The 17,263-nt window shown below is 40.4% G+C and overlaps 1 protein-coding gene across 15 annotated transcripts in view; it reads right to left on the bottom strand.

The window, feature by feature from the left end:
• Nucleotides 1–166: 166 nt before the first annotated feature.
• LOC113109166 (plakophilin-4-like) overlaps nt 167–17,263 on the bottom strand; it is a 55,156-nt gene continuing 38,059 nt past the window's right edge. For 14 of the 15 annotated variants that reach the window (XM_026272767.1, XM_026272770.1, XM_026272773.1 and 11 more), the window contains 15 exons: nt 15,154–15,345; nt 12,920–13,118; nt 12,622–12,754; nt 9,797–10,010; nt 8,894–9,077; nt 6,949–7,066; nt 6,681–6,869; nt 6,425–6,598; nt 6,164–6,314; nt 5,729–5,921; nt 5,559–5,646; nt 5,363–5,480; nt 1,966–2,073; nt 1,757–1,818; nt 167–1,635 (listed from right to left, as the gene is read on the bottom strand). In XM_026272767.1, coding sequence (XP_026128552.1) covers nt 1,396–1,635; nt 1,757–1,818; nt 1,966–2,073; nt 5,363–5,480; nt 5,559–5,646; nt 5,729–5,921; nt 6,164–6,314; nt 6,425–6,598; nt 6,681–6,869; nt 6,949–7,066; nt 8,894–9,077; nt 9,797–10,010; nt 12,622–12,754; nt 12,920–13,118; nt 15,154–15,345 — 2,363 coding nt within the window. In that variant the 3' untranslated portion in view covers nt 167–1,395. The remainder of the gene's footprint in view (nt 1,636–1,756; nt 1,819–1,965; nt 2,074–5,362; nt 5,481–5,558; nt 5,647–5,728; nt 5,922–6,163; nt 6,315–6,424; nt 6,599–6,680; nt 6,870–6,948; nt 7,067–8,893; nt 9,078–9,796; nt 10,011–12,621; nt 12,755–12,919; nt 13,119–15,153; nt 15,346–17,263) is intronic. The other variant, XM_026272771.1, reaches the window with a different exon arrangement.

The raw sequence follows: 17,263 nt of genomic DNA, 5'->3' as shown, positions 1-17,263 counted from the left end.
GAGGACGAGACTCGCGGTGGACGAATGAGCGAGTATGCTCGTTTCTGACATGATTTTATACAGCGAAACTTAATTTGCTAATATACGGAAGTGATTTTACAATAAAGTTATATTAACAACAATTACTCTTTTATTTTAAAGTTGTTAAATCTTGTGGATATCAATCCAAGTGAAGTCATCTTTATTTATATAAATGTTTTTCATACAGATCTTGTCAAAGCACGTTACAGTAGTAAATAGGATATTAGTGCGTCAATGATGCAAAATGACAATAGTAAACTAACTTTTCAGTTAAAGGCAGTTCATCATTGAATTCCGTGACGTCATCATCTCTGTTCAGTTTAAATAGTGTCTGTGCAATCATTTTCAATCAAGATGAAGTGACCCCAACTAAACAAACCAGAGGAACCAAAACTACATCACTGATGCAAACAAAAAACTGCATCTAAATAATCACAGATTTCTCCAAATAAGAAAAAATATGTTTGAATTGTTTGAGTTTCTTTAAAAACACGTGGTTTTCATAAAATCTTTTATTTATTTAAAATTTGAAAGCAAAAAAAAAATGTTTAGTAAAGGGACACCTCTCAAAAATATAATGTGCATCTTCACTGTGAATGAATATGAGTGTTACGCGTGTGATACTGAGCCATTTCGTCTAGTATGGGCTCTTATTTAAACCTCTTCTAGATCTCATCTCCATGACAGTTTTTCTGGATACTGACATTTTATAGATGTCGTTGCTAATTGACATATCTAAGAGTGTTATAATATAACTGTAAAAAAAAAAAAAACATTTTAAATCCTTTTTTTCTATTAAAAAAGAAAAGTGGACATGGAGATGTTTGCCCTTTGAGGATTTGTTCTGTTAAACCAATGTACAATACTGTCATAATAACACCAGCATGAAAAACCCCAAGAATGAATGATTAATTCTGAACTGATGTAATGTTTATTCACTTAGGTTTTACCAGTGTAGGAAAGCATAAACCATGTGGCAGCTATTTTCAATCATCTACAAATAAACGAACGATATGTACAAGACTCCATAGCATTATCGATCTCAACAACGACAGGTACAACATCCCCTCTGAAATCCTTCATATACATTTCATCCTTATTCACTTATTTATTGTTCATTTCCTCAGGGGTGTGAAGTCCTGCAGGGTTCAGCCTGATCCGTTAGGTCTGTTAGTGTTCACCGTGTTATGTGTTGGAGCAGGGTCTGAACTGAACTCTGCAGGCCTGTGTTTCTCCACACCCCTGCTCCATACACACAGAGTTCATCATTCACTTCTTACTGCCATTAAACCAACATCCTGCTACACATTCTCCATCACATTCTTACGCTTGGCCTCCTCTTCTCTCTTCTCTTTAAAGCGGTGTGTTTCTGTGTTACACCCATGAATCGGGGGATCCCTGGTAATGTTCGCTGTGGTGTAACGGTCTCCTGGTGGAAGAGTAAAAGTCTGCGTAGTTGCTTGTGTTTCTGAAGCCGTGTGTCTGGCTGTAATCAGCAGGAGAATAGTGCACCATGTTTTCCAGATAAGAGTCCTCGTGGGCGAGCGGTGGATGCAGGTATGTGCGGTACGTCTCGTGGTTTCTGTGGCCCGTTTCATCCGTGCGATACGCCTTCTGCACACAAACAAAACAAGCTGGTCTTCAGCGAAACAGAAGGATCTCGATCAGGATCAGAAGAGCTCGTGCTGCATCTGATCTGATATCTGATCTCAGTAAAGGAGTTCGGCGGTCTCACCTGCTCTCGTCTCGAGCCCTCTCTGCTCAGGGAAGAGTAACACTGAGAGGCTTTAGCAGACCCTTAAAAAAATCAACTTGAGTTAGGCAGATACATGCAGCTCTGTTCTAGCTTTGGATTCGGGGACTAGATTAAAGTACCACTGAATTGGAAAAGAAATGATTATGAACTCTAGTGAGCAGGCACCTGTGTTGAAGAAGATCTCATACCTATAGTTCTGTTTTTACTGATGCCGTTTTCTCCTTGGTAATTATAAACCTGCTTATTTTGTGTCTTGGGATGATCAGAGTGCATGATGGGAGATGATAATGTGCTGCCTGCTGAAACAAACAAACAATCACTGTATGAGCCGATGTGAAACAATGAACCAATGACGAGTCCGTCTGCTAGAGAGACGCTGTTTGAGTCAAATAAACTATTTCATTGGTGATGATATTAAATATAAAATGTAATCTTGGTGAACAGTTTTGGAGAATCTGATGTTTTAAGGAGAAAGTTACTGCACTTGCATGACTGAGAGGCATTTCAAAGATGGCCGCCGAGTGACATGACTTGTCTTAAAGGGTTACTCATCCACGGCGAGACGTCGCATTAGCGCCAGGACTCTTAACCGTTCAAGGAACAAGAACGAAAACCGGAAACGAACGACATTTTGACAGGAACAGAACCAGAAACAGAAACTAAATCTAATTTTATAGTGCCGAATGAGAAAACAGGACAACTATAGGATTACATAAAGAGGAATATAGCCATATACACTAAATTTACAGTATTGTTCAAAATAATAGCAGTACAATGTGACTAACCAGAATAATCAAGGTTTTTCGTATATTTTTTTATTGCTGCGTGGCAAACAAGTTACCAGTAGGTTCAGTAGATTGTCAGAAAACAAACAAGACCCAGCATTCATGATATGCACGCTCTTAAGGCTGTGCAATTGGGCAATTAGTTGAATTAGTTGAAAGGGGTGTGTTCAAAAAAATAGCAGTGTGGCATTCAATCACTGAGGTCATCAATTTTGTGAAGAAACAGGTGTGAATCAGGTGGCCCCTATTTAAGGATGAAGCAAACACTTGTTGAACATGCATTTGAAAGCTGAGGAAAATGGGTCGTTCAAGACATTGTTCAGAAGAACAGCGTACTTTGATTAAAAAGTTGATTAGAGAGGGGAAAACCTATAAAGAGGTGCAAAAAATGATAGGCTGTTCAGCTAAAATGATCTCCAATGCCTTAAAATGGAGAGCAAAACCAGAGAGACGTGGAAGAAAACGGAAGACAACCATCAAAATGGATAGAAGAATAACCAGAATGGCAAAGGCTCAGCCAATGATCACCTCCAGGATGATCAAAGACAGTCTGGAGTTACCTGTAAGTACTGTGACAGTTAGAAGACGTCTGTGTGAAGCGAATCTATTTTCAAGAATCCCCCGCAAAGTCCCTCTGTTAAAAAAAAGGCATGTGCAGAAGAGGTTACAATTTGCCAAAGAACACATCAACAGGCCTAAAGAGAAATGGAGGAACATTTTGTGGACTGATGAGAGTAAAATTGTTCTTTTTGGGTCCAAGGGCCACAGGCAGTTTGTGAGACGACCCCCAAACTCTGAATTCAAGCCACAGTACACAGTGAAGACAGTGAAGCATGGAGGTGCAAGCATCATGATATGGGCATGTTTCTCCTACTATGGTGTTGGGCCTATTTATCGCATACCAGGGATCATGGATCAGTTTGCATATGTTAAAATACTTGAAGAGGTCATGTTGCCCTATGCTGAAGAGGACATGCCCTTGAAATGGTTGTTTCAACAAGACAATGACCCAAAACACACTAGTAAACGGGTAAAGTCTTGGTTCCAAACCAACAAAATTTATGTTATGGAGTGGCCAGCCCAATCTCCAGACCTTAATCCGACTGAGAACTTGTGGGGTGATACCAAAAATGCTGTTTCTGAAGCAAAACCAAGAAATGTGAATGAATTGTGGAATGTTGTTAAAGAATCATGGAGTGGAATAACAGCTGAGAGGTGCCACAAGTTGGTTGACTCCATGCCACACAGATGTCAAGCAGTTTTAAAAAACTGTGGTCATACAACTAAATATTAGTTTAGTGATTCACAGGATTGCTAAATCCCAGAAAAAAAATGTTTGTACAAAATAGTTTTGAGTTTGTACAGTCAAAGGTAGACACTGCTATTTTTTTGAACACACCCCTTTCAACTAATTGCCCAATTGCACAGCCTTAAGAGCGTGCATATCATGAATGCTGGGTCTTGTTTGTTTTCTGACAATCTACTGAACCTACTGGTAACTTGTTTTCCACGTAGCAATAAAAAATATACTAAAAACCTTGATTATTCTGGTTAGTCACATTGTACTGCTATTATTTTGAACAATACTGTATTTAGATTCATATCGACAGACTAACGAAATGAAAAAAAAAAATGTGCTAAATTAGGATTCATTGTGACACGTTCCAAAGTTTTCGGAAAGGAAAGAGCAGAGAGTAGTTTCTTTATTTTGCAAAAGCTGGACAGCTTTGAACAATGTCTTGTGTTGTTATGACCATCGCGTCGACACAACATACTTGTGCTATATTGTTTTATGTCGATGAAAGCACAAACACTTTATAATAAATCATATTTTAGCATCCAGATACATCGGGAACATGGAAACATTTGGATTTGTGGTCAATGAGAGAGGTAGGGATCAGCTTCACCTTAAATTAATTTGGTTTTAGATTGATGTTTTTATAGCCTAAACTTTAGAGGATTTGTTTTGGAGAAAAACTAATAACTGTTTTTATGAGGTTTGTAATCATTTTGCTTTAGACTACAGGCATTTTAGCCTTCATTATTTCGGAAAGTAGTAGGCTAATAAAATGTGACGTGAGCCGTGACTTTAGGTCTCAAAATTCAATCTTATACAAGTGCTTTTTGTTTTTTTAACAATGCAGCAAACTATTTAAATATCTTAAAAAATACTTTGATGTCTTTAAAGTGTTGATAGATTTTTTATTTTTAATAGCCTACATTTGTCCAAAATCTATTAAAGATGCTGTATTGGCTGAGACTAAGCGCAGCGGGTTATTGGCCGACGTTAGATCTCTATTTTTTTCTTTTCTTTTTGAGTAAAGAAAACGCTGTACTTTATTATTATTATATTATTATTATTAGACAAATCCTAGGCGATTTTTAAAAATAACGTTATTAACCAGTATTTCTTCCTCCCGAACCGGTTTCAGAACAGTAATAATATCAGAGGAACGCCGAACAGAAACGTTAAAATATAGATTCTGCTCAGAGTGAAACGATTGAATTATTTTTTTCCGTTTTCAAGCCCTGATTAGTACTCTCATATATCTGACTATAACATGCCACACAGCCAATAAAATGCTCTCACACTTAAAGTAAAATGTGCACATGTGGTTTCACCGATCAGAAGCGTTTACACTTGTCCAGTTTGGTCTGCAATCCTCCTGAAGTGGTCTGAGCGACTGGATTTAGATGCATCTTTCAGAAGGAGTTTACACCTGGTCTCTTCATGATCGTGACCAGCTGTAAAACACTGTAATGCATGTGTGTGTGTGTGTGTGTGTATCGTGACACTAGCCTGTGTGGTGCGCAGGGGTCATCTGTAGTGTGCTCGACGGTAGAGCGGGTGCGGATCTGAAGCGCTCTCTCTCCAGAGTCGAGACAGGAGTCAGGAAGTGATTCTGATTCCAGCCGTCCTGCTCAAACACAGGAAGAGGAAGTAAACACACGGCTCTGATGTGGAGCAGCTGTAGCCCCACGGTGCCGCCGCTCACCTTCTTGTAGATGGTGCGCAGGTCTCTGTACTGCCACAGTGTGTTGAGCACCTGAGCGGCCGCCTTCACCACCTTCACAGAGTACCGGCTGTGAACACAAGCAGACACGTCAAGGTGGAGGAGGAATGTGTTTAAGGGTTATTTGTGGAGCATTCATAGCAGTCTCTGACCTTTCCCCTCTGCCCTTGGTGATGTTGACCAGTTTCTCGATGCCGCCCGCATCCGCCAGGGCTTTAGCGTTCTCCATGTTTCTTCTGCTGACCTCATGCAGCGTGCAGCAGATGGCTGCCACCGTATCGTCTGACAGCTGTGTGGTGTTTCCTCCCGGTAAACGGTTCACCAGGTCCCGCATGGCGTATTTCCCTGAGACACACCAACATCATCATCACACTCACACAGTTAGCATTATCCAGCTTCTTCACAGTGAAACGGTCTTCGTGGCAGCTCTGGTAATGAACAGACGAGTCTGAGCTGTTTGTATTGTTGACACTATTTTCCTGTTTAAGTGAAGCTGTGACGCTTCTTTGACACAGTCTGTATTGTGTAAAGCACAGTACATGTAAAGATGATAAGACACATACTGCAGGAGTGAAATATTCGCTCACCGATCAGTTCTTTGTTTCTCACGTCCAGGGCCATGTTTCTGAGAGCTGTGGCGATGGAGCACACCACCCGGTCGTTATCCATGCGCAGTAACTCCACCAGGATGGGCAAACCTTTCTCCTTACGCACTGCTGCACGGATATACGCCGCAAACTACACACACAGAATTAACTTCAATTAAACTGTGTATAACTGCAGAGTGTCCCCGAAACACCAGCTCTATCACAAGCCCTGTCTGGGACTGTGACCCCTCATGTCCACACCTTCCAGTGTCCTGCGGAGAGGTTCTGGAGTGACCCGGCCGAGCCCTCTAGTGTGGCAGGGTTTGAGCTCTCAGCTAACAGGGTGAGATAGGGCTTCACTACAGATGGGTGCCACAGCATTTCAGCACCTTTAGGAGACTTGGAGAAGCCCGGGATCGGCCCGACACCGTCCCACTGAGAGAATAAAACACACGGGAGAGTGATCAGTCCACTCAGAGAGACTGTGCTGATAAACCCTCACCTGGTGAAGTCTCACCTGTTCTTCAGGTATATTCTTCTTCTTTCTCTTCTTCCTCCCCCAGCAGCTGTTCTCCTTCTCTTTTCTGGGTGACTCTGACCCCATTACCCCATCGAGCTCCTGATTGGCTGTCAGACCGGAGGGGGATATTTCCAGCTCCAGCCGATAGGAGAGATTCCTCAGGATGCAGACACAGTTTTCCACAATCTGAGAGAGAGACTGGCTTCACTGACTGAACATGAGTGTGTGTGTGTGTGTGTGTGTGTGTGTGTGTGCGTGTCCGTACCTTGCTGTCGAAGTCAGAGGTGCTGACACAAGCTTTGATGACGTACAGTAGTGAGTCCACGAGTCCCTCGCAGGAGCGCATGTATTTGCGGGCTTCTTCTCCAGCTGAACTCAGGTTCCTGTGGGCAACAGTCATTCACAAACAGAGCCATGCAGCTCTGAGTTTATTTAGGAGTAGAATTTGAGGTCATGGAAAAACACTTTAACCTAATTCAAGCAATAAGTTAACAAGTTATATGTTGTAATATAATCACAGTTAAATGGTTTTTTTAGGCATGGTGCACAGTGTAGTGAATGAATTCCCAATGTAGAACAATCCATTATAAACCACTTACTACATACAAATGTGAAAAATGTTCATAGAAAATATGCTTTAAAGGGGGGGTGAAATGCTCTTTTTTACTCAATCTCCTGTTAATCTTGAGTACCTATAGAGTAGTACTGCATCCTTCATAACTCCAAAAAGTATTTAGTTTTATTATATTCATAAGAGAAAGATAGTCTGTACCGATTTTTCCTGGAAAAACACAACCGGCTGGAGGCGTGACGTGTGGGCGGAGCTAAAGAATCACGAGCGCCAGTAGGCTTTTGCGTTGAGAGCGTTTGGAAGCTGTGACAGCTGTGAATGCTGAAACTGAACGAGAGCAGCAGCAGCAAGGACTCGCTCCGAGCGAGGCTCGAACCCGGGTCTCCGATGGGAGGGGACGCACTAACAAGGAGGCAGAGATATTTGAAGCAGTTTTACTCACCGCCTGCGGTTCCAACACACGATCGTGACCCTTTTTCCTTGGGATTGCATCATCCTTAAGAAATAAACGATGCGTCCGTCGTCAAACTGGGCCTTGTTTGTAAAACAAGCATCTTTGAAATGCAGGGAACAAACACAAACACTTGCACAACTCCGTTGATGCTCTGTAAAAATAAACTCCATCCACTGGTCCCTTAATGCTGTTTCTCTTTTGGTAATCTGTGCAGGGTTGTCTTGCCCTGGCAACCAAAAACACACTTCTTTTGTGACATTTGGCGACGCTCTCGCTCTGATCAGTGAAGTCTGTTGTGCTCTCAGTGCTCTGCTATACGGGAGCGCGCTCTTCCGGCAGAAGTGCCTCAGGACCCATATAAGGAAATTCCGCTCCATCTAACGTCACACAGAGCCATACTCGAAAAAAACTTTCCGAAACTTGTGACAAACCGGAAGGAATACTTTTGGAACAGAAATACTCCTTCAAACGTACAACTTAATTTTTGAAACTTTGTCCATGTTTAGCATGGGAATCCCAACTCTTTAACAGTGTAAAAAACTCAGTATGCATGAAATAGCATTTCACCCCCCCTTTAACATGCTTTAACTTACAGCAAATGTGTAATACTCTTTAAACTACTCTTTAATAGCACAGTCAAAATTAGCACGTTAACGCAGATGATTAATATTTCCAGATTAAAAGCGTTAAAAATATTTAACAAAGTTAATGTAGGGGCGGGGCTAGTCTGGCTATAAAATTATTAGTTTCATTAATGTTGCTAGTTTTATTTTGTGAACACATTTTGATTTAGTGTTTAGTTAAAGTTTAGCAGAATTAATGTAGGCATGATTTAGCCTTTGTGAGGCAAACGTCTAGTGACACAACATTAACGCATGCTGAGATTGATTAAATGGTAAAAGTATACAAATAAAAGAAGCAGTCAAGCCTTTTTACTAAATAAATAGTGAAAACAATGATTCCCAAAACTATTATTTATTTTTGATAATTATTATTTAATTTTGTAATTGATGTAATTTTGGAACGTGAAAGCCCCTGATCCTCATTGACATGAGGGTTACAGTTCCTGAAACATAATTGTGTGTGTATTCATAAATAAACTGGAAGAATTGGACAAGATCTACGTCTTTTCTCCTTTTTTTTTGACTTCCTATGACATGTATTGATATGGACCCCTGCGGTTACCTGAGACAGCCGCTGCTGTTGCGCAGCACGACCGAGGAGTGCAGCTTGAGCTTGTGCTCGTGATGATAGTCAGCGCTGCTCCAGCCCGAGTGAGGGATGATCACAGTGTTGGTCACGCTGCTTAAGGCATCGCGGACGATTGTCATCTTCACTGCGTCACACGAAGACAGGTTCCACAACACACCTACACACAGAAAGCAGTTCACACCAGGATGTTTCTGGACAATCGTACGCAAACCCTCGATTATCTGCATCACAGTAGTTATGGCCTTCACGAGTTATATACAGAAATCATGGAGTTACATTTAATACCTTTTATAAGACTCTTACCATACATTTTAAGACTTTATTGCCACTCCAAGTTTTAACTGTTTATATCGAAAACACTTTAACTTACATTTACTATACTCTTGGTAAGATAGCACAACTAAACAGACTTACTTTGTGATTACTCCTTATTAATTCTACATAATTCAGAAGAGTGCGAACGAAGCAATGAGTGACTAACCAGTGCAACCCAAGAATTAGACCAATAAACAAATAACAGACAACACTTAGTCAAGAGGGAAAACAAAGCTCTCCGAGCTAACGGGACATTGACTTCATACGGTATATTCAAAAGATGTATTTTCTACATCCACTCTTATAACACTGTTTTGTGGAAGATCTGCCGGATCAGTTCACCTGTGATTACAGAGTGCTTGACCTGATCAAGTCTGAATGATCACAACCATTACATAATTTTAACTGTGTCTTCAACAGCCAACAACATTCACTGTCTTAAATCAGTCCCGTTTTTTTCTATAGATACATTCAGGGAAATGTGTGTATACTGATAGAATGCATACAGTACATAAAAGAGATAAGCTAAACACACGCGTATTTAACACCAGACTGGCTGACCTGTGACCAGCTCTCGTACTTCAGTGTCCACTGTTGTTCTCAGCAGGCGAAGCAGTGCAGGAACTCCACCTGCGTTTTTCACGGCAATCTTGTTGTCATCTGTAGCTCTGCCATAAACGAGGTTCCTCAGGGCTCCGCATGCGTACCGCTGCACCTCCAGAACCTTATGATCCAACAAATCCACCAGGTGTTTTATTCCTCCCAGACGACACACCTTCAAAACACAAGAGATTTTCATGTTGTCCAGGGGTTGCTCAAACAATCTGCATTAAAAGTGAGGGATTTCATTTCTGTTGCTACTTAGTGACACACAGCAGAAATGCAATTGCAATGCAAAGAGGTGTCCCAAACATTTCCTTCTGTCTGCCACTGTTCTGTATTTGTGATCCCTTCCATTCACTATATATATATATATATACACACACACACACACACACACACATAGGTGCTGGTCATATAATTAGAATATCATTAAAAAGTTGATTTCACTAATTCCATTCAAAAAATAAAACTTGTATATTATATTCATTATAATTATTCATTACACACAGACTGATATATTTCAAATGTTTATTTCTTTTAATTTTGATGATTATAACTGACAACTAAGGAAAATCCCAAATTCAGTATCCCTGTAAATTTGAATATAACTTAAGACAAATACAAAGAAAGGATTTTTAGAAATCTTGGCCAACTGAAAAGTATGAGCATGAAAAGTATGAGCATGTACAGCACTCAATACTTAGTTGTGTCTCTTTTGTCTGAATGACTGCAGCAATGCGGCGTGGGATGGAGTGGATCAGTCTGTGGCACTGCTCAGGTGTTATGAGAGACCAGGTTACTCTGATAGTGGCCTTCAGCTCTTCTGCATTCTTGGCTCTGATATATCACATCTTCCTCTTCACAATACCACACAGATTCTCTATGGGGATAAGGTCGGGGGAGTTTGCTGACCAATTAAGAACAGGGATACCATGGTCCTTAAACCAGGTACTGGAAGCTTTGGCACTGTGTGCAGGTGCAGAGTCCTGTTGGAAAATGAAATCTGCATCTCCATAAAGTTGGTCAGCAGCAGGAAGCATGAAATGCACTAACACTTCCTGGTATACAGCTGTGTTGACCTTTGACCTCAGAAAACACAGTGGACAGACACCAGCAGATGACATGGCACCCCAAACCATCACTGACTGTAGAAACTTTAGACTGGATCTCAAGCAACGAGGATTGTGTACCTCTCCTCTCTTCCTCCAGACTCTGGGACCCTGATTTACTTTCATCAGAGAACATAACTGTGGTCCACTCAGCAGCAGTCCAGTCCTTTCTGAAGCGAGACGCTTCTGACGCTGTCTGTTGTTCAAGGGTGGCTTGACACAAGGAATGCGAAGCTGAAACCCATGTCTTGTACACGTCTGTGTGTAGTGGTTCTTGAAGCACTGGCTCCAGCTGCAGTCCACTCTTTGTGAATCTCCCGCAGCATAAATGGCTGCCCATTGCTCCGGGTGTGTGCTCACAGTGTGTGTGTGTGTTCACTGCTCTGTGTGTGTGCACTTCGGATGGGTTAAATGCAGAGCACAAATTCTGAGTATGGGTCACCATACTTGGCTGAATGTCACTTCACTTTCTTCTTCTTCATTTCTGAATGGGTTTTGTTTCACAATCCTCTCCAGGGTGCAGTTATCTCGATTTCTTGTACACTTTTCTTTTCTAACACATCTTTTCCTTCCCTTCTCCTCTCTATTAATGTGCTTGGACACAGAGCTCTGTGAACAGCCAGTCTCTTTTGCAATGACCTTTTGTGTCTTGTCCTCCTTGTGCAAGGTGTCAGTGGTCCTCTTTTGGAGAACTGTGAAGTCAGCAGTCTTCCCCATGATTGTGTAGCCTACAGAACTAGACTGAGAGACCATTTAAAGACTTTGCAGGTGTTTTGAGTTAATTCGCTGATTAGAGTGTGGCACCAGGTGTCTTCAATATTAAACCTTTTCACAATATTCTAATTTTCTGAGATACTGAAATTGGGATTTTCTTTAGTTGTCAGTCAGAAACATCAAAATTAAAAGAAATTAACATTTTAAATATATCAGTCTGTGTGTAATGAATGAATATAATATACAAGTTTCACTTTTTGAATGGAATTAGTTAAATAATTCAACTTTTTGATGATATTTTAATTATATGACCTGCACCTGTATATATATATATATATTAATTGAAGAACAGGTTAACATGTTACATGCAAAAAGTTAACAATGCTCTTTAATTCCCCCCCCCCCCCCACCACCACAACTTACCACCCCCACAGAAGAAAATAAAACAGAATTAAATACATAATGAAAAATCAATAATAAAAATAAATAAATCTCAAGTTGTTAATATTACAGTAATGAATTACTTGACATCAATGTTAATCCATTGGGTTTGTTACATAATGCAGGTCTTTTAATTCAATTATTTATTTTAGTTTGGGAGAAGAGTTAGATCTTTTTCAAAATATGAGATCACCGGAGTCCATATGGAGTATGGAGAGAATATTACTTTTGTTCCAATTTTAAAAACATCACATCACTAAGCCAGAGTGAAACTAAAGGGGGCTTCCTTGCTTTCCAATCAAGTAATATTCTTCTCCAAGCCAAAAGACATGCAAAAGCACAATTTTTGACTGTACCTTTTTCAGGTGCTCCAAAAACATCTATTTCAGAACTAGGCCTAATTTCTTTAATATATACCTCAGAAAGAATTTGAAATATAGTTGTCCAGTAGTTAAGAAATCCCATTTCTTAATTTACTAAAAAATGTCTCACAGACCTAGACAATGGAACATTGTTTACCTCGGTCTTGACGTGGTTGTCTTTGTAGCACAGGTGTTGCAGGTATGCCGCTGCATTAGCCTGCACAGACGGAAACTGATGCTGTAGCATGTGGATGACCTCCTGTAGGTCTGGGTCACGCCATGCAAACTCTCTACAAAACACACATCAACCCAATGATAACACTCCCATGAAGCTAGCTCATAGATTATAACACATGCACATGCACACACACACACACACACACAGCAGTAACAGAGGGTGTTAATGTGAATGCAGAGTAGCAGCTCTGCTAGTAACCATCGTTTATGTCATCTACCTTGGGTCCTTCTGCATGCTGTCTATTGAAGGGGAGCGTGTAGCATCATCATCCATGGGCTGGCGTGTGTAGCTGGGATCAGGGGACCAGTAAGGGGTAGACTGGTATGCTTCTGTGTATATGGTGTTTAAAGCATAGTTATTTCTTTGGTACATCATGTTACTGCGCTGACTGGAGCTCCGCTGCAGGTTACTCATACCTGAAACACGGCAACCACAGCACATACAGTATTAATCAGAAGCTTTCATTTTTCTTTTAAAGTGACCCTATAATGTCACGTTGCTAATATTGTTCTATGAGTCTCCTAAAACAGATTACATGCATGCAAGCTCATAATACATAGTTTTAAATAGTTTTAATTTTTAATTTCTAAATGAGTCGTAAACGACTTTTTCCCAAAATTTATTAGCATAAAGCTGAGTACAACTTTGGGCTGTTGGTGGTGCTATAACTGTGATTCATTTTTTTGCTCTGCTCTGTTAAGACTTTGTAACATATCCACAATAAAAAACAAAAAAACAATGCACATTTGAAATACATGAATTTAGTTACATTATATTAGATGAGTCTCCACAATTATAAACAGAGAAAAAAAAAAGAATCACAACTTCGAACAATTAATAATTTTCTAATTATTAAAAAGTAATTTATTCAAAGTCTAATGATCAAGGCCTTTGGTCATGTGCTAGTTTTATAATCTGAGGAACAGGCTAAGCAATAGTCTGTCTAATGTTTCTAAAAGTGCATTCGAAGATCCTGTAAAGACGTTGTAGTAGACTGCACTTCCACACAGTTTTCTTAATTTTGAAAAGTGAATTTCTTTTGTTAAAGGAGCATTGCGTAGGTTCTGAAATTTCTAACCGTTACTGACACCATTGGTCGTTAGAGGAACTGCAGCCAGTTTCATGCTCGTTCTCAGTGCGCAGAGGAGCACGCTCTTTGTTTGTTTGTTTTTTACTTCGAGGAGTGTCCGTGGAAACTGGTCGCTTCTTTCCATCCGCAGAGTCCATTTGAAAACACTATTGCCGCTGCTTACTATAATGGCTGGTGTGCCGTACGGTTGTAAGCCCAAGTAGACGAGAACGGGCATGACGTCCCATTTTGTGAATTTTCGCACCATTTCGTGCCCGACTCCTCCACACACAATTGAGCCTACAGGCTGATAGAGGCAACCGTGGTGGACAGTCGAGGTGTCATTCTTTTTTTTATTACATCATGGTTGGCTCATACATGTACAAATGAAAACTCTTAAAGATTTTTTTTTAAGTAAAAACCTCCACATAGCTCCTTTAACGCCACTAAATAATTATTTTGTGGCTTTTCATGGGACTGATAAGCAAAGGTATATTTTGTGAAATTCTATGTGCATTTAAGCATGTTTTAAATGTTCTGTTGCACAATAATTGAAGCTGAGTTTTCATGGAAATAGAGTAGGCCTAATGAAAATGATATATAATTTTTCAGTAATTTAATTTTTTTTAGGAAGGTTTGCCAAGTGGCTTGAAAAACAAGACACGTTTTTTAATTAATAATTTGAACATTTATTCAAGAATTTCACTATAAACAAGAAAAAACAAAAGGCCTACTGAAGAAATAGTATGTCAGCGCGTGATCTTGGCTCGATTTGAGCATGAGTGCAACATTAAGCCGAGTTCAGATGGCACAATTTTAGCACAGTTTTTGGCTCGCAGACCAAGGGGGACACAATCACAATTATCACCTTTTCGGACTTTGGCCTCCCTAGTCTCTCGCTGACGATCGGTAATAGTTGATAAATTAAACTTTTCCCAAAACCTGTCGCGGGAAGGGCCACAACATCACCTCCATTCAAAATGTGAAAAACACTCTGCGAATAGCATCCCGTGTCTCCATGTCTCCCGTGTCGTATTCAATTTCCCTAACCTAAAGAACAAGCATAAACTCGGCGCTCTGTGTCTACGTCACGGCTCTCAGCCTGCTCTCTGTTCACTGATTGGCCGGCTGTTTTGGAGCTGGAGGAAAACTGGGAGATGGTTTGCTATCTCAGACTGAGCACAGAAGCGAACTGAAATTGAGCGGAAGTACGAAGTCTGACGTAGTCAGGCTACCTTACATGTGCAATGACAATAAAGTTTAATCTAATCTAATCTAAATATATACAAATTACTTGCATTAGATGTTATACACAATTGTTTTTAAAATAATAAATGTTTATACAGTTCAAACAAAGCAGCAGCAGAAAGGCGGTTCCATACCGAAAGGCGACCTGTAGAGTGGACTCTGTGGGCTGTGGTTCAGGTCTGCAGCTGTCTGGCTGAGGCTGTGGTACAGGGGTCTCTGAAACGTCCGGTCCTCATAAATAGGTCCTATATAGCGGTCAGGGGAAGCGGCTGACCTCAGATCAGCACCCATCTGACTGTGTTGACTTGTATAAGATGCTCGCACACCTAACGATGACAATACAAACAAATAGTTAGAGACACCACCACACACATACTCTACTGACAAACACTTAGTAAATTGTATTTACCATATATCTATACTTCGTACTGGTCTGCTTATCTCTAATAATTGGAAATGTATTCCTTTACCTTCTCTGGGCATTAACAGCCCCTTTTAATCACATTCAGTTACGGTTACCTACCCTCTTCAAATCTATTTTGTAGTCGTTTATCGACCCCAGGACCAGTAGGTAACTTTTTGGATGAATTAGATGTATTGCTCTCAACCTTTTCTGTGGAAAGTACTCCCCTAGTTATGCTTGGAGACTACAACATCCATCTAGATAAACCTCAATCTGCAGACTTCCAGACTCTGCTTGCCTCTTTTGATCTCAACCGAGTGTCAAGTACTGCTATTCACAAATCGGGCAACCAACTGGACCTTATTTATACACAACACTGCTCTACTGATCATGTACAGGTAAAATTGGTTTGTTAATAAAACCAACTGGTAAATTTACTGTGAGGCAGAAGTCTCAAAACTTATCCTTTCTCATCATCCTTCTACTTGTCTACTTGATCCTATTCCATCTCATCTCCTTCAAGCCATTTCTCCTGCAGTTGTACCTGCACTCACCCACATCATCAACACTTCCCTCCACACTGGTGTTTTCCCCTCATCATTTAGACAGGCACGTATAACCCCAATATTAAAGAAACTCACCCTCAACCCATCTCTTTTAGAGAACTACAGACCAGTTTCCCTTCTTCCTTTTATTGCAAAAACACTTGAACGAGCTGTGTTCAAACAAGTCTCTACATTTCTCACACACAACAACCTCCTTGACAGCAACCAATCTGGCTTCAGAAGACATTCAACTGAGACGGCTTTGCTCTCAGTTGTTGAAGCTCTAAGACTGGCAAGAGCAGAATCCAAATCTTCAGTACTTATCCTGCTTGATCTGTCCGCTGCTTTTGACACGGTTAACCACCAGATCCTCCTATCAACCCTACTGGCAAAGAGCATCTCAGGAACAACACTTCAATGGTTTGAGTCTTACTCATAAGTGCCATCACATACATGATGAAGCTCATGTGTGTTTGCAGTACAAAAGCCACAAACGGTTAAGACAGCTGACTGTGTGACTCTGTCTCTCTCTCACACACACACACACACACACACATACACACACTCTGCATTTGAAAATTCAATAGCAAATACTTAAACTAATTACAAAACATACTTCCTGTAGCTGATTCAGAAGCGCCAGATTGTCGTAGCAAAGTCAGAATGACCTCCTCTCCTAGATTTACGAAACAGTCGTCCAAAAAATGTGTTGCTGTTCTGTTGTAAGTAATCTTAAAGATTCCTAAATGCATCTACTTTAAGAAGACCAAATAAAGTGCTTTTTTGGGCAACATTACACAAATATTTACACATAGTGATGTAGAGATGTGTAGGTGTGTTTAAACAAATCATTTTAGGGGCGCGTGGCAGAGTCTTAACTTTGATAAAGAATATCTCTTTGGATTTGAGACTTTAGTCTCTGCAGATCTTCTCTATGCACCAAGAGCTTGTAACACTCCAAAGAGAAAAAATTGAAATCGCATCATATGACCCCTTTAATAGATCATGTGTGAACAGGACCTTTTCAAAAGTACCGGTTAATATGTTCTGGCAATCATATCTGTCTTATGGAGATGAGATGATTACTCAAACTGTTTACAATGCTCCGCTGCTTTATATTAGGTTTTCTATGTAAATATGCTCTAGATGGACATCTTTGACCACTATGCCTTGCAGCTTTTTGTCGCGCTTCCCCATTCATCAGGGCTGCGACTTTGCAATTGGATACGATCATGCACATCTTGTTTCAAGAGCAAAACATCCTGATTGGCTAGTTAATGCTAGTTTGGTTGAGAG

The sequence above is a fragment of the Carassius auratus genome, chromosome 9 (genome assembly GCF_003368295.1).
Source record: "Carassius auratus strain Wakin chromosome 9, ASM336829v1, whole genome shotgun sequence".
Classification (NCBI taxonomy): domain Eukaryota; kingdom Metazoa; phylum Chordata; class Actinopteri; order Cypriniformes; family Cyprinidae; genus Carassius; species Carassius auratus.
Note: the sequence above shows the minus strand (reverse complement) of the source record. Positions and strands in the feature narration are given on the sequence as shown.